The 16,877-nt window shown below is 38.5% G+C and overlaps 1 protein-coding gene across 9 annotated transcripts in view; it reads left to right on the top strand.

Annotated features, from left to right (window-relative positions):
• The window catches only part of LOC124605859 (calcium-independent phospholipase A2-gamma-like), an 84,068-nt gene extending 67,937 nt beyond the window's left edge, over positions 1 to 16,131 (top strand). For all 9 annotated transcript variants that reach the window (XM_047137803.1, XM_047137796.1, XM_047137795.1 and 6 more), the window contains one exon: positions 14,831 to 16,131. In XM_047137803.1, coding sequence (XP_046993759.1) covers positions 14,831 to 15,087 — 257 coding nt within the window. In that variant the 3' untranslated portion in view covers positions 15,088 to 16,131. The remainder of the gene's footprint in view (positions 1 to 14,830) is intronic.
• Positions 16,132 to 16,877: the final 746 nt, after the last annotated feature.

The following is a 16,877-nucleotide window of genomic DNA, read 5'->3' on the forward strand; positions in this document are numbered from 1 at the left end:
AAAAGGTCGATATCGTGTTGATGTTTGGCTATTGTGATCAAAATGCCCAGCGAGCGTGTGCTATGTCTGCTGCTCGGTATCCTGGACGACATCACCCAAGTGTCCACACCGTTCACCAGATAGTTACGTTATTTAAGGTAACAGGAAGTGTTCAGCCACATGTGAAATGTCAACCATGACCTGCAACAAATGATGATGCCCAAGTAGGTGTTTTAGCTGCTGTCGCGGCTAATCCGCACATCAGTAGCAGACAAAATGCGCGAGAATCGGGAATCTCAAAAACGTCGGCGTTGAGAATGCTACATCAACATCGATTGCACCCTACCATATTTCTATTTTTTTTTTTTTATTTTGTTGTTTTATAGTTACACTCATTTTATTCATATATGCATGAGACACTATACACAATATAATAGAGGGAAACATTCCACGTGGGAAAAATATATTTAAAAACAAAGATGATGTGACTTACCATACGAAAGCGCTGGCAGGTCGATAGAAACACAGACAGACACATACATACACACTAAATTCAAGCTTTCGCAACAAACTGTTGCCTCATCAGGAAAGAGGGAAGGAGAGGGAAAGACGAAAGGAAGTGGGTTTTAAGGGAGAGGGTAAGGAGTCATTCCAATCCCGGGAGCGGAAAGACTTACCTTAGGGGGAAAAAAGGACGGGTATACACTCGCGTGCACACACACACATATCCATCCACACATATACAGACATAAGCAGACATATTTAAAGACCTTGTTTGCGGAGGGAATGTAAATAAAACATAATGGGGTCTTTGTGGGGGGGTGTTGTGAGGGTGACATGGTATTAGAAGGTGGAAAGTGTAACATGAGGCTGAAATGAAAATGAAAATAAAAATATATGGGGAGGGATAAAGGTGGACTGGAAAGTAACTGGAGATCTGGTGTGAAAAAAGGCGAAAAGGTATTGGTTACAGCTGGGCTATGTTGGACTTGGGTTGGTAGACAACGATGTGCACACAGGTTAGGTGGTTGTGTTGCCGCCAAAGCACCTTAGAGGACGGAGAAATTCGGGAAAATTTCGAAAAAACTGTGTGTAATATATTAAAAGGAGTGGTTTTGTGGTGGCAGATTATAAAAATGAGGCTAACAATTGTCTGACGAAGAAACAATGACGTTAAAACCTGTGGGAAGCAGCTAAAAATTATCAGTGATGTGGGAAAAAACGGAAATGGAAATAAAGCAAAAGTTATTAGAACTAGCCGAAATGGTTGTTTAAAAGGTGAGAGGAACTGTTTGTGAACTAGAAATGGTGGATTTTATAGCGGCGGTAGTGTTGAAAGCGGCAAAAAAAATTTTTTGGTTATGGTTTGGAAGTGGGTTACGTGTTATTGAGTATCTATAGGCGGGATAAAATTGTACAGCAGATTATGGTAAAAAGGAGAAGGTGAATACAATGTCTGCTTATGTCTGTATATGTGTGGATGGGTATGTGTGTGTGTGCGAGTGTATACCCGTCCTTTTTTCCCCCTAAGGTAAGTCTTTCCGCTCCCGGGATTGGAATGACTCCTTACACTCTCCCTTAAAACCCACTTCCTTTCGTCTTTCCCTCTCCTTCCCTCTTTCCTGATGAGGCAACAGTTTGTTGCGAAAGCTTGAATTTAGTGTGTATGTATGTGTCTGTCTGTGTTTCTATCGACCTGCCAGCGCTTTTGTATGGTAAGTCACATCATCTTTGTTTTTAAAGACACTATACACAGATATATGAGGGCTGTTCAGAAAGTAGGGAATGTTTCCATCTGATGCCGCTAGGCATGCGCTGATCGTGTATATTTTTGTATGTGCATGCTCGGCAACTCAGTTGGCATCCATCCATGACAGTGAGAACGTCTCTGTGCGTCTGGTTTTTTAGATATTCAAATTTGAAATGTGTGCTGCAATCGAAAATCCCGCCAGTTGTGAGGTGCGATTTTTGTTGGCAAAAAATCTAAAACCTATAGAAATTTATCGTGAACTGTGCAAAGTGTATGGAAACAACGTAATGAGTGAATATTCCATCTGGAAATGGTGCATTCGGTTTAAAAATGGCTGAAACAATGTTCATGATGAAGAGAAGAGTGGATGCCTAAGCATTGTGACTGATGATCTTGTCGCTGAAGTTTGTTGAAACGATTCGTGAAAACCATCGCTTCACAATAACGGAGCTTTTGCTTTCTTTTTCACAAGTTTCAAGGACTTTGTTGTTTGGAATTGTCACTCAAAAGCTAGGCTACCACAAATTTTGTGCATGATGGGTGGCCAAAATGCTTATTGTTGTTGTTGTTGTCTTCAGTCCAGAGACTGGTTTGATGCAGCTCTCCATGCTACTCTATCCTTTGCGAGCTTCTTCATCTCCTAGTACTTACTGCAACCTATATCCTTCTGAATCTGCTTAGTGAATTCATCTCCCCTCCCCCCCCCCCCCTCCATCCGCCCTCAAATGCTAAATTTGTGATCCCTTGATGCCTCAGAACCTGTCTTACCAACCGGACCCTTCTTCTTGTCAAGTTGTGCCACAAACTCCTCTTCTCCCCAATTCTATTCAATACCTCCTCATTAGTTATGTGATCTACCCATCTGATCTTCAGCATTCTTCTGTAGCACCATATTTCGAAAGATTCTATTCTCTTCTTGTCTAAACTATGTATCGTTCATGTTTCACTTCCATACATGGCTACACTCCAGACAAATACTTTCAGAAACAATTTACTGACACTTAAATCTATACTCGATGTTAACAAATTTCTCTTCTTCACAAACACTTTCCTCGCCATTGCCAGTCTACATTTTATATCCTCTCTACTTCCACCATCATGAGTTATTTTGCTCCCCAAATAGGAAAACTCCTTTACTACTTTAAGTTTTGGTTGGTTGTTTTGGGGAAGGAGACCAGACAGCGTGGTCATCGGTCTCATCGGATTAGGGAAGGCTGGGGAAGGACGTCGGCTGTGCCCTTTCAGAGGAACCATCCCAGCATTTGCCTGGAGTGATTTAGGGAAATCACAGAAAACCTAAATCAGGATGGCCAGACGCGGGATTGAACCGTCGTCCTCCCGAATGCGAGTCCAGTTTCTAACCACTGCGCCACCTCGCTCGGTCTACTTTAAGTGTCTCATTTCCTAATCTAATTCCCTCAGCATCACCCAACTTAATTTGACTACATTCCATTATCCTCATTTTGCTTTTGTTGATGTTCGTCTTATATCCTCCTTTCAAGACATTGTCCATTCCGTACAACTGCTCTTCCAAGTCCTTTGCTGTCTCTGACAGAATTACAATGTCATCGGCGAACCTTAAAATTTTTATTTCTTCTCCATGGATTTTAATACCTACTGCGAATTTTTCTTTTGTTTCCTTTACTGCTTGTTCAATATACAGATTGAATAGCATCAGGGATAGGTTACAATCCTGTCTCACTCCCTTCCCAACCCCTGCTTCTCTTTCTTGTCCCTCGACTCTTATAACTGCCATCTGGTTTCTGTGCAAATTGTAAATAGCCTCTCGCTCCCTGTATTTTACCCCTGCCACCATCAGAATTTGAGAGAGAGTATTCCAGTCAACATTGTCAAAAGCTTTCTCCAAGTCTACAAATGCTAGAATTGTAGGTTTGCCTTTCCTCAATCGTTCTTCTAAGATAAGTCGTAAGGTCAGTATTGCCTCACATGTTCCAATTAGTGGTGTACATGTTCCGCTTTTAACCCGCCCATGCTTGCCCGGTGGCCAGGCGGGCAGGCCGCTGCGCGTTGTCAACAGAACGGGCAGGCTGCTTCACTCCCAGCCAAGCCAGGCAGAACCCAACCCGGGCAGGCTGCGGGAAACTTGCTTGCCTGCCCATATTACTGCTGAGCTGCGCTAAACAGCTGTTTAGTCTGCGCGTGTCATTGTCGTATTATGAACGTTAATTAAAAGTTTTTATTTTACCTGAGCACCAAAAGACAAACCCCAACATTATATGTATATATTAATTTCAGGTCAAAAACTATTGGGTTTTATTTGTACATTCTTCCTTTATGCGTATATTTTGGGCTTATTATCTATGTAAATAAAAATGAAATGCCATATGTGTTGATAAGCGTAAAACTCGAGAATGGCTGGACCAGTTCGGCTAAATTTTTTTTTTCTGAGTTTGTAATTCTCAGGACAAGGTTTTTTATGAAATAAAATTTTTGGAAAATCGATTGAAAAATTGGAAAATTTGAGAAAAACTGAAAGTGCGTTTTCATTGTGTCCGTGTGTCTGTATTGCATACAATCTTGATGAAATTTTGCACACTATACCTTGAAACCAAGAGGAAGGTCACTGTCTACATAAAATTTCGTAGGATGCATGGCAGAGGTTACTTTACCTAATGGAATTCGACAAAATGTACGTTTTTATTCCGGTCAAGATGAAATTTGGCACACTTGATATTCAAAGCAGGATGAAGGGTGCTGTCTTCTCAAAATTCTGAATGGTGCATGGCGGAGGGTATTTAACTTAAACACTTCTACACCAACCTACAGTTATATTCCGGTCTTGAAGAAATTTTGCACACTTGATCATCAAGAGGAACATCACTGTCTACATAATATTTCGGATAGTGCATGGAATAGAGTACCTTACAAAAGATTTTGACATCGTTTGCGCGTTACCATGAAAGTTGGCTCATGTACGCATGTTTCCATGGAGAAGGTTTTTTAGTATTTCCGTGTGTGTGTGTGTGTGTGTGTGTGTGTGTGTGTGTGTGTGTGTGTGTGTGTGTGCGCGCGCGCCTCCCAATCTGCAATTAAGTTGGATGGGCAATCATTATGTTGCAAAAGGTAAACCAGCCACGTCTTTGTAATGGTACCCGGCTTGCGGTGAAGAAATTAAAGAACAACGTAATCGAAGCCACAATTTTAAAAGGAAAGTACAAAGGTGAAGACAGTTTGATTCCACGTATCACTATGATTCCGACCGACATGCCATTCGACTTTAAACGGTTATAATTTCCAGTGCAGCTTGCATTTGCCATGTCGATAGATAAATCGCAAGGGCAGTCATTATATGTTTGTCGCTTCAATCTTGAAAATCATGTTTTTCACATGGCCAATTGTATGTTGCATCTTCCCCTGTCGGGACACCTTCAACATCACTTGTTTACGCACCAGAAAACAAAACTATCAATGCTGCGTATCGAAAAGTATTACAATAAATGCTACCTAGCAATAAACTTTGACACTGCTTCACTTATCACCACAAAAGTTGACAGATATATATGAGTTTTCATAGATATGTGAAGAGGAGATGAACTGAGGTGGCGGAGTCCAACAGAGAGAGGACGAGGAGAAGGATAGAGGGTGGGGGGAGATGGGCCAAGGGACGGGGAGGTGAACAGAGAGAGGTAGTGGGAGAGGAATAAATGGATAGAGAGAAAATAGGGGAGGGAAGATGGACTACGAGAGTATGGAATAAATAAATGCCCAGACAAACACAGAGTTTTCAGCTGGTTGTCAAATATAAAAGGACTTCTTCGAGACTTCACAAATACTGGACATTCTCAATTCGAACCACCATCAGATCACATCTCAAACAGGTTTGTGTAGCAAGCCGAACAATCACTGAAAATGGAGCTCCTTTGTACACTAAAAGCTACAGATAACTACCAGGGGCATAGATAACGGGAGAGGGGGGGGTCAGGTGTCTCCCCCCCTTCCCCCCCAGCCCATGAACATAGTGTTTTTTGTTTTAGTGGAACGCAATGCAGTCTGTGTTGCAGTTTTCAACTCTGAAAAGGATGGATATTTGTACTAAAGAAGTGAACCTCCACCCCCCAAAAAGAAGTTTGGTCCCCTCTCCAGAAGAATAAATTATCTACGCCTCTGATAACCACTGTACTGCAATGAGAACCAAATTAAGATTTTGGAAGTCTAGATTCTTTAACTTTAGTATGTTTCAGCCAAGTATGACACCAGTTATACAAATATTTAACTCCTTTTCCAGGATGTATTTTACTGGTTGTGCGAATTCATTCGAAGTTGGCAAAATCATTCTAAATTGCCAAAATGCATTTTAACAAAATCGAAGCACTTGTTTCATATCCAGTTCGTCTAAAAACTATAGTACAGGGAATAAAATGGCGACTCTAAGCAATTTCTCGCGGCATCTACGTTTGCGTCATGAGAGTCCACACTTGTAGTCTAGGTCTGCATTGTGAATGACCTCATGATGCAGACTTAGATGACGAGTGTTTATGTGCATGATGAAAACCTAAACAACGACTGTAGACCCTCATAACACAGACCTAAACGACGAGTCTGAACCCTCCTGACGCAGACGTAGAAGCTGTGGAGAGTGGCTCAGAGTTTCCATTATATTCCTACTACAATACATTCGTGGAAAAAGACACTCTTCATTTTAAAAGCATTTCTAGTGTCTAGGTCTTCACCATCTCGACCCTGCTTGTGGGCTTCCCCTTAATATATAAATACAGGAATAAAATTACATTTTGCACTGTGTGTGGAACTCAACAAAATAAATTGTAATTTAAACTCATAATGTGTATTGCCTTAATCCAAAAATGAATATTTTATTTTGCAGAACACTTTTCAATATAAAATATTTACAAATTTTCCTTCAGTTTCCCTGAAAGTATTACTTAGGCCAAACCAGATACTCCTAAAAATTTGGCTACTTTTGCAAACACAAGTAACAGAAAATGGTTTACAAACAATAATAAATTTCACCTGGGAGGATTGAAATCAAAAAGTTTTGTGTAAAATAAAAATGAACTGTATGCATTACAAAATTTCTATCTCAGAAATTGACGCCCAGAAAGCACAAGAAAGAAATCTGCACTCGTAATTAGTAAATTTGCACTCAAACGCATAGTTTCCCGTTTAATGTTCTACTGTATTCTTAATGCATCTGCTGATTAGTGTTTGAATTAATTATGACGAGATCATTATGTCTGTCTGCATTAATACGTGATCGTTTTTCGCTAAGTAGGTTTCCAGCGCAACTAAAACATCTCTCACTAGAGGCACTATTGGCTGGTATATTTAATATTTTTCTTGCCACACACGCAAGTCGGGGAAGTCGTTGGGAGTTATTTTTCCACCACTGTAGAATATCTCCCTCGTTCACACAGTGTTCTTGCAAGTATCTGCTGACTTCATCATGTAGGAGAGGAGACTCTTCTGCCCAGTCCTCAAATTTCGCCATTTTGTACGGTCCTGGATTTGTTTCTTGGGTGCTGTGATTGGGCACTTGTACTGAAACTATACAGGTTCCAATTAATATTTGCAGAATAATGTGAAGATCGTACTACACATAGTTGAAATTATAATAGTTTTTAGATGATGCTATCATTTATCGTCCAGTAAAGTCACCAGAAGATCAAAACTAACTGCAGGATGATTTAAATAAGATATATATTTTTGGTGTGAAAATTAGCAGTTGGCAATAAATAATGAAAAGAGCGAGGTTATCCGTGTGTGTACTAAACTATGTCCGTTAAACTTCATTTACAAGATCAACCAGTCAAATCTAAAGGCTGTAGATTCTAATTAATATCTCTGATTACAGTAACGACCTACTTGAATAGGAATGGACACACAGAAAATGTTGTAGGTGTTTTAATGGCAAAACACTCTTTTGGAGCATTGCTATGCAGTTGGAGAGCCTTTCTGGTGCGATTGATGGAGGAGGTCGAAAGAGTCTAAAGAAGGGCAGCTCGTTTGGTATTATCGTGAAACAGGGGAAAGAGTGTCACGGAAATTATACAGGAGTTGAGGTGGGAATCATTACAACAATGGCGTTTTTTGAAGTGGCTCAATTTATGTATGAAATTTTGATCACCAACTTACACCACCGAATTCTAAGATACATTGTTGAGTCCCATCTACATTGGAAGAAATGATCATCAGAATAAAATACAAAAAAGCAGCGCTCAGACGGAGAGATGTAGGTGTTTTATCCCACGCGAAAATCGAGAATAGGAGACAAGTAAGGTGAAAGTGGTTCGATGAACCCTCAACCAAGCACTTGCGTGTGACTTGCAGAGGACCCATGTACATGTAGATGAAGAATATATGCATTATCTTTGGAGCTTACCTTCAACACACATCTGTCTTGCTGCTTGGTAAACATCAATTTTTTCATCCTCGGTTAACTTTCTTTTATGCAACATACTAACGCACATTTTCTGTTCTAGGAAGGCTCCGGCGGCTTGTTTCAAAGGTTTCATGTCCTGAAAATACATTTTATCAACATACATATTTTACAAGTGGTTCTATAATATTCAGATGGAATAAAATTACAAACCTCTTCATCGTTATCCCGTACAGTACAGTGAGCTTTTAAGGCATAAAACCACGGTAGAACTAAATGTAGGGTTGGCTCCTTGTCACCCTCTAGATCAACTGTGGCTTCTTTCAACGGCTTAAGAAATGCTATAAGCTGGCCAGTTATATGGTGGTCATAACCCAGCACCATATCAGAGGCACCTTCGTTATGTAAGACAGCCTTTACTGAATCAATCTGAGAATGGACTGATACAAGCATGTCAAAATAACTATTCCAACGAGTTGAAACCCACTGCTTTAAAGATGGGTTCAGTCTCACACAGAGACCTCTTCTCTTGAAGTAGGAAACCGTAGCCAGCACTGTACTAAGAATGGCTAATATATTTGAAACATTTTCTTTCAAAAACTGTTCGCTCAGAACATGTTTCAAGACTGTGTTTATACTATGAGCCATGCAAGAAAGACGCTGACATATTTCGAGAGCTTTGACAATGTTACCGCCCTGGTCTGTGACAAACGTAATTTTGGCAATGTCTTCATGAGGAACACCCATAGTTGTAAGCGATCTTCCAACTGGTTTCGAATATTCGAGCCAGTTTTTGGGCAGTCAGGAAACGAAGAGCACACCAGTACATATTTATTCAAATGTCAGTCTGAATTTATGTAATGCATTGTCACGGAAATGTAATGCACCCCTTTGTAATTGTCTGTCCATAGATCAATTGTACTGGTACATATACCAGAACAAATCGCATGCACTATATCTGGGAGCATTTTGCTGCGCACGTTATCAGCTAAGGTTTGAACTTTCCTAGCTACTGTCACTCGGGAAGGCATAACATTTTTAATATCAACTGAGACATATTTTTTATCTATGTCGATCAGTGTCTGCTCTAAATTAAGAAATACTTCTCCCTCTATACTGCTAAATGGTCTCAGGTCCTTAGCACACATTTCGACACACTTTTCGGCCACTAAATCTTTGTGCTCTTTCAAGATGTTTACGGAGTGAGGGAACTGCTTGTCAAATTTGCACACATGTTGTAACGTACTTGAGGTTCCCGAATAAGTACTTAAGAGTTTTTTACATAGTTTGCATTGAGACACACCTACCGATTTATTTGAAGCGGCCCCATAAGCACACGAAAACGTTTCCCATGCGGCACTTGTGCTCTGTTTCGTTACCAGAATGTATTGGCCAGTTGTCCATTTTTTTTTTTTCAATCTCACTAAAGTTCGACCTATTTATCGTTCTGCCCCCATCGTTGCGACAAATGAACTGCGGGCTACCTACCTGGCTACTCTAGTCACGGTAGCTTGACAGCACAACCTGTTGTCAGGCGCAGCAAGCTGAGCGGGTCCCGTGAAGGTTGGCAGGTTGCAGGAACCCAGGTAGCCCAGGCTTGCGGGAGCCCGAATCGGCCGCATTACCCACCATGCCTCAGTACACGCTCACTCTTGTGTTTGTCACGGCAGGGTGACCTGCATGAATGGTTGCAGAGGAGCTAGGGGGCAAGCAGGCTGCAAGGGGAATTTGTACACCTCTAGTTCCAATATTTCTACGGAATCCAAACTGATCTTCCCCGAGGTCGGCTTCTACCAGTTTTTCCATTCGCTGTAAAGAATTCGTGTTAGTATTTTGCAGCTGAGACTTATTAAACTGATAGTTTGGTAATTCTCACATCTGTCAACACCTGCTTTCTTTGGGGTTAGAATTATTATATTCTTCTTGAAGTTTGAGGCTATTTCACCTGTCTCATACATCTTGCTCACCAGATGGTAGAGTTTTGTTAGGACTGGCTCTCCCAAGGCCGTCAGTAGTTCTAATGGAATGTTGTCTACTCCCGGGGCCTTGTTTCGACTCAGGTCTTTCAGTGCTCTGTCAAACTCTTCACGCAGTATCATATCTCCCATTTCATCTTCTTCTACATACTCATCCATTTCCATAATATTTTCCTCAAGTACATCGCCCTTGTATAGACCCTCTATATACTCCTTCCACCTTTCTGCTTTCCCTTCTTTGCTTAGAACTGGGTTTCCATCTGGGCTCTTGATATTCATACAAGTGGTTCTCTTTTCTCCAAAGGTCTCTTTAAATTTTCCTGTACGCAGTATCTATCTTACCCCTAGTGAGATAAGCCTCTATATCCTTACATTTGTCCTCCAGCCATCCCTGTTTAGCCATTTTGCACTTCCTGTCGATCTCATTTTTGAGACGTTTGTATTCCTTTTTGCCTGCTTCACTTACTGCAATTTTTTATTTTCTTCTTTCATCAATTAAATTCAGTATCTCTTCTGTTGCCCAAGGATTTCTACTAGCTCTCGTCGTTTTACCTACTTGATCCTCTGCTGCCTTCACTATTTCATTCCTCAAAGCTACCCATTCTTCTTCTACTGTATTTCTTTCCCCCATTTCTGTCAATTTGTCCCTTATGCTCTCCCTGAAACTCTGTACAACCTCTGATTTAGTCAGTTTATCCAGGTCCCATCTCCTTAAATTCCCACCTTTTTGCAGTTTCTTCAGTTTCAATCTGCAGTTCATAACCAATAGATTGTGGTCAGAGTCCACATCTGCCCCTGGAAATGTCTTACAAATTAAAACCTGGTTCCTAAATCTCTGTCTTACCATTATATAATCTATCTGAAACCTTCTAGTATCTCCAGGGTTCTTCCATGTATACAACCTTCTTTTAAGATTCTTGAACCAAGTGTTAGCTATAATTAAGTTATGCTCTGTGCAAAATTCTACCAGACGGCTTCCTCTTTCATTTCTCACCCCAATCCATATTAACCCACTATGTTTTCTTCTCTCCCTTTTCCTACTCTCGAGTTCCAGTCACCCATGACTATTAAATTTTCGTCTCCCTTCACTATCTGAATAATTTCTTTTATCTCATCATACATTTCTTCAATTTCATCATCATCTGCAGAGCTAGTTGGTATATGAACTTGTACTACTGTAGTAGGCATGGGCTTCGTGTCTATCTTGGCCACAATAATGCATTCACTATGCTGTTTGTAGTAGCTTACCTGCACTCCTATTTTTTATTCATTATTAAACCTACTCCTGCATTACCCCTATTTGATTTTGTATTTATAATCCTGTATTCACCTGACCAAAAGTCTTGTTCCTCCTGCCACCAAACTTCACTAATTCCCACTATATCTAACTTTAACCTATCCGTTTCCCTTTTTAAATTTTCTAACCTGCCTGCCCGATTAAGGGATCTGACATTCCACGCTCCGATCCATAGAACGCCAGTTATCTTTCTCCTTATAGAGCACCATAAAGAACAGTGAATGGGGCAACATTGACATTTCTGGAGGCCTACCACAAACATGGTGATTCATTACTGGATTGAATCATAACCAGTGACCAGGCTTGAATGAAACATGTCAATTGCGAGACAAAATTACAATCCACCAAATGGGGGCACACAAGGTCCCACCCAAAAACCAAGAAAATGTTGTCCCACCCAAAAACCAAGCAAATGTTTGCAAACCTTGTCAGCAAGGAAGTTGATGGCGACAGTGTTTTGGGATAGGCAAGGTGTGCTTCTTATTGATTTTCTTGAAAGTGGAGCAACCATAAATTCTACGCGGTAATGTCAAACTTTGCACAGCCTTAGAAGAGCAGTTAAAAACAAACACTGAGGAAAGCTGACGTCCAAAATTTTGTTCTTGCACGACAATGCCTGACCTCACATGGCAAACCGCACTAATGAACTCCTTAATTCATTCAAATGGGAAATTTTCCCTCATACGCCCTACAACCCCGATCTTGCACCAAACAACTTCTTCTTGTTTCCCAAGATGAAGAACTGGCTTGCAATGCAATGCTTTGATGACGATGGAGAACTTTAGGTGGGCGCGACTCACTGGCTGAAGTCTGAGGCGGCTGAATTTTATGATGAAGGTCTTTCAAAGCTTGTCCACCGCTATGATAAGTGCCTCAATGTGTTTGGTGACTATGTGAAATAGTAGTATGTCAGTCGCTCTTTCAGATGTATATATAAAATGTATTTCTTGTATTTAGTTTTTTTTAATGCTAAAACATTCCCTACTTTCTGAATAGCCCTTGTACAAAAAATAACCATAAATACTTAATACAGTGCACAAAATAATGGCAAAATAGTTTACATTATGTAGATAAACTTACTACACAATCACATACATAGATGAACTTACATAAAAGATTACTATATTGCAAGCTGAATGATTTGTGCAACAAATAATAAACTATTGAAAAAAGCATAAATCTTGTTATTATCTCTTATCTTAAAATTCTTGTCACGATAAAAAATGAAAATTAAGAAACTGCCATTAGAAAAACTCATGTGAAAATTTTGTCACAAAATGTTGCAAAAAACAGTCCCAATTAAGTACGAGTATGATTGGCTGAAATAAGCAGAAGAACTGTGAAACAGTGCATGCATGATATGTCAGTCCTGTACAAAAATTGGTTAACATAAGCTTGTTTTGCCTGAAAATAAATTTTCTACAAGATAATGTAGTAGTTTCGGGAGAAAATGCAGTAAAATATTTTCTATTGCTCAGAAATAAGGTGATCTTTTCCTCTGAAAAATATTTTTATAGTAAATTTGGCTTATTTTTTAATTTTCTGCATGCTCGATGAAACAGTGTATCATTTTGTACAGGGCTGTGTATAATTCTGGTTTGTTACATGCATTGTTTTGCATGTCCAAAGATTTTCTGATGATTTGAAGCCACTGTTAAATGTAATGTATAAGCAGCTAAATGATAATCAACTGTAATAACCAGTTTTTAAAATTATATCCAATGCAGTGCTTAAAATGCAGTGGTTTTCTACAAAACACAATTTCATGTGCAAACATGAGTTTTAGTATGTAAAACTTGAATGATGAAAGATTTTTGGCAAATGCTTCTTACAGTTACTGTAAAAATATATTTTTTATCATCAGCTGTAACACTGTAAACTGTCTCAGCATGTGCAATTTGTGTAAAACTGGATTTTATGTGCAACTTTTGACCTCTGTATCATGGCAACAGATAAAGCTTTCAGGAAATAATGTGGAGACAATTAATTACATGTATTTGTCTATCTTCTTACAAAATTTGAACCGTTTTGCACAAGTTTGAAACCTAGAAGTGGTGCATGTAAAAATACTCGTAGAAAACATGTTTTTTCGTGTAAAATCTGAATGAAGCTAGATTTTTGAAAGCTAGTTTTTAATTTTATTGTCAGAATGAATCTGTCATGTATTTGATTCACTTTAACCTGCTTCTGTGCATTCAGTTCACATAAGAACGAATTTTGCATGCTACATTTAGTTAGAATTTAAACTGTCATATCTTGACAATGGGTAAAGATTATTGGATGAAAAAATTTCATTTTGACTTAATCCATTTATCTATTTTTGTGCAATGTTTAAACTGATTCATATAAGTTTAAGGTATAGAGGTGACGCGCTTCAAAAACCTCCTGAAAAATGTGTTTTTGAACATAAATCCAAACAAAGCAAGATTTTTTTCAAATGGTTAAAACTTACTTTAACCCAAGGTTCGATACACTGATGGACCAAATTCAAATTTGAACCATCAGTCTTGCTTCAGTCTAGAGTTATTTAGTGGTGACTGTTTTTGTATGTAAAATCCGAATGGAGCACATAAAAATGGTGCCATTAGCTGAACTTTTAATTTCAGCCCAATTAAAATCTTTTGCAAAAAGAATTAAGCAATTCACTCAATTTTCCTGGGTGCCAGGTTTGGTTTGTCATTCAACTGTTGCCTAATGTACTATAACATAGCTACAGGAAGGCAAATGTTCCAACGGTATACAAATGGCCACTGGGCTGATCTAAACAAAAAAACTTTTTACCCCATTTTCCTTGGTGAAATAGGAACTGAGCACCAAGACCCCCCAAAAAAACCTTGATTCTGCATACGGCCTTTTCATACACATTTGTTACAGTGCTTCCATGCTGTAGCAATTAGTAACCAGTTACTGATACTTCAGATATACACTTCAGTACTATAACAAGTGTATCAAGGAATTTTTTCGGCCTGATGTGCCTGCTGTGATGTCAATAATCCATAGAACATTTTGCTCATTGCAGTAGAGCACTCAGATCTCTGTATTGACAAATTTATAAACATGGACTGCAATATGGTATGTAGCTTCTACATCAAGCAGTGTCAAATTAAATGATTCAACAAGCTTTGTGCATATTGGGAAACTGGATGCAGGAGAGGGATACAAAATAGAATTCTTTCCTACAAAACGGAGATGTATTTTTCAGTGATTATTTATGATTCCATTGAATTAGTTGGAGAGTTCCCTCTCTTCTTAGACTGCTCATTTTCTCCAACTGAACTGGTCAATAATTTCTCTACACTATTTTTTAAATAAACTGGCATATTTAAAGAAACTAAAAGAAAGAGACTCATAAAATTCAAAGCACATGGACATTCTTATTAATATTTGAAAATGTTTATAAAGTTGTAGCTTATATTTTTCAGTTGTTATCACAAGTTTGAACAAGTATTTACTCTCATCCCTTTCCTTTTCAGCGGTTCACACAATGTTGAATGATCTTCTGCCGGGAAATGTGTATTATAGATTCAATCCATATTTAACAGAAATGGTCTCTATGGCTGAAATAAATCCAGCAAAAATAGCACAGTTGGAAATGGATGCAGAGATGTATTTTCGACGAAATGAAGAGACATTCCAGGAGGCAGCTAAGGCACTTGTGGCAACAAAAACATTTGGGCAATGGTGCCAAGATTGGATTAATTTAAAAAGAGAATTATTAGGTATCAAGTAACAGTATCCAAGAAATTCCATGGAATATGTGATTATATCTCAGGTAGTGAACATGATCAAATTAATGTTTCCCACTTTGAATTTATTTAGCTATTTCAAATTAGTGTTCCACCTTAGGCATTTAATTTTTTTTATTTTTGCCATTATGGCTTAGTTAATTAAATGTTCACTTTTTTTGGCTGCACGTATATTGTGTCAGTAATTAAAGTATCGCATATGCCAGCCTTCTTTTTATAGTTGTGGTTTTTATGCCTTATTTTATTACTATTTCAATGTTCGCCATAGAGGCATGCAGTGCCTCAGTTGACAACATTTGTTGTCTTAATCAGAATAAGTCCTAAAGTATTCTGCATAGAACTAAATTTATATGGTCAGTTCGGAGCTAAAAAAAAAAAAAAAAAAAAAAAAAAAACAACTTTCAAGGAAAATAAAACTGTTAAGAACAAGTATTACTACAATTTTCCAACTGATCGAAAAGATTTAACAGACAGCTCTGTCTCTTGCTGTTACAGTGTCATTTCATTTCTGTGATACATTTTTGTGTTGTGTCTGACGTGGTTCAATTCCATAGATTGAACAATCTTTTGAGTGTTTCTGATATCTAAAATAATTTACATTTATGTATGCTTCAAAGTCTGTCTGTCTGTCACTGAGTAAGCTAGCTTTTCATGGCAAAAGCTGAAGTATATGTTTGTGAATACTTAATAAGAAACTTGTATTCCGTAATATGAGTATTCTGAATGTTAATACCTGTTGGAATGGAACTTGGTGTGTGACTGAAAGTTAAAATATTATGTCTGATGTGAGCAGCTAGTTCTGTAGCAGTTGGATAGTCTGTGCACCTTGTACATGTATGATAAAATTTCAATATGGCATTATTTTAATTTGTTCTTTTGTGATAAACAGTAATTCATATGTATATAAACATTTACAAATATAAAGATAGCTTTTCCATAACCACTGAGCAGTATTTCATACCAAAGGGCAGCTGATTTTTAGTGCAATGTATTTTTTATAATGCAATAAATATATGAAAGAGATTTTATTCTTTGTGTTTTGATTTCTGTTTATGTGTGGTAATACAGTCCAGTTGTATAATTTGAGTTTCACTAAGCAACATTTTCTTCATGCACTAGCTGTAACCAATGAACCTTACTGTCTAGTCTGTGGCAGATAAAGTCCACATCTGTATAAGCTGCTGCCATCAAGTACACAAAGTAAGCTATCCAGAAACATCATGGTATGGGATTTGGCATCACAGTTGTACATGAGAAACACCATAACTTTAGACTGCTCCATATGCACCATCAACAGAACAGGCTCTGCTAACGGTATACTACGCCTTCCCCATCACTGGCAACAGATTCTACACAATGCTGGTGACTACTTTGAAGGACAGTAACAGGTGCAAACATGTAACCCTTTTGTATCGGTTGTGAATAAATAGTTGCCTCTATTTAAGTTCCAACCCTCGTAGTAGTGTAGAGATGTATGTACAAAAAATGTGTGCAGTACCGGTATGTAGTTACATAATATTTTGCTGTTTGTTGGATCTGAAAGCATGAATTATATTTTCTAACTATATGTAAAAAATGCCTTGATTCATTACATTCATGCAGAAATAAACGTCTTAGGGGTTTCTCTGGCTCACCTAGTACTGGATGTAAGAATTGGCCGCCAGAGTAATATATGCCATTTCTCCCTTCCATTTTAATGCATTATGGTGCCTACATTTTTTGACCTATCCCCCTCTGATGGCTAATTTATGATTAACACAGTCAGTTAATAGAT

Source organism: Schistocerca americana, chromosome 3 (assembly GCF_021461395.2).
Source record: "Schistocerca americana isolate TAMUIC-IGC-003095 chromosome 3, iqSchAmer2.1, whole genome shotgun sequence".
Classification (NCBI taxonomy): Eukaryota; Metazoa; Arthropoda; class Insecta; order Orthoptera; family Acrididae; genus Schistocerca; species Schistocerca americana.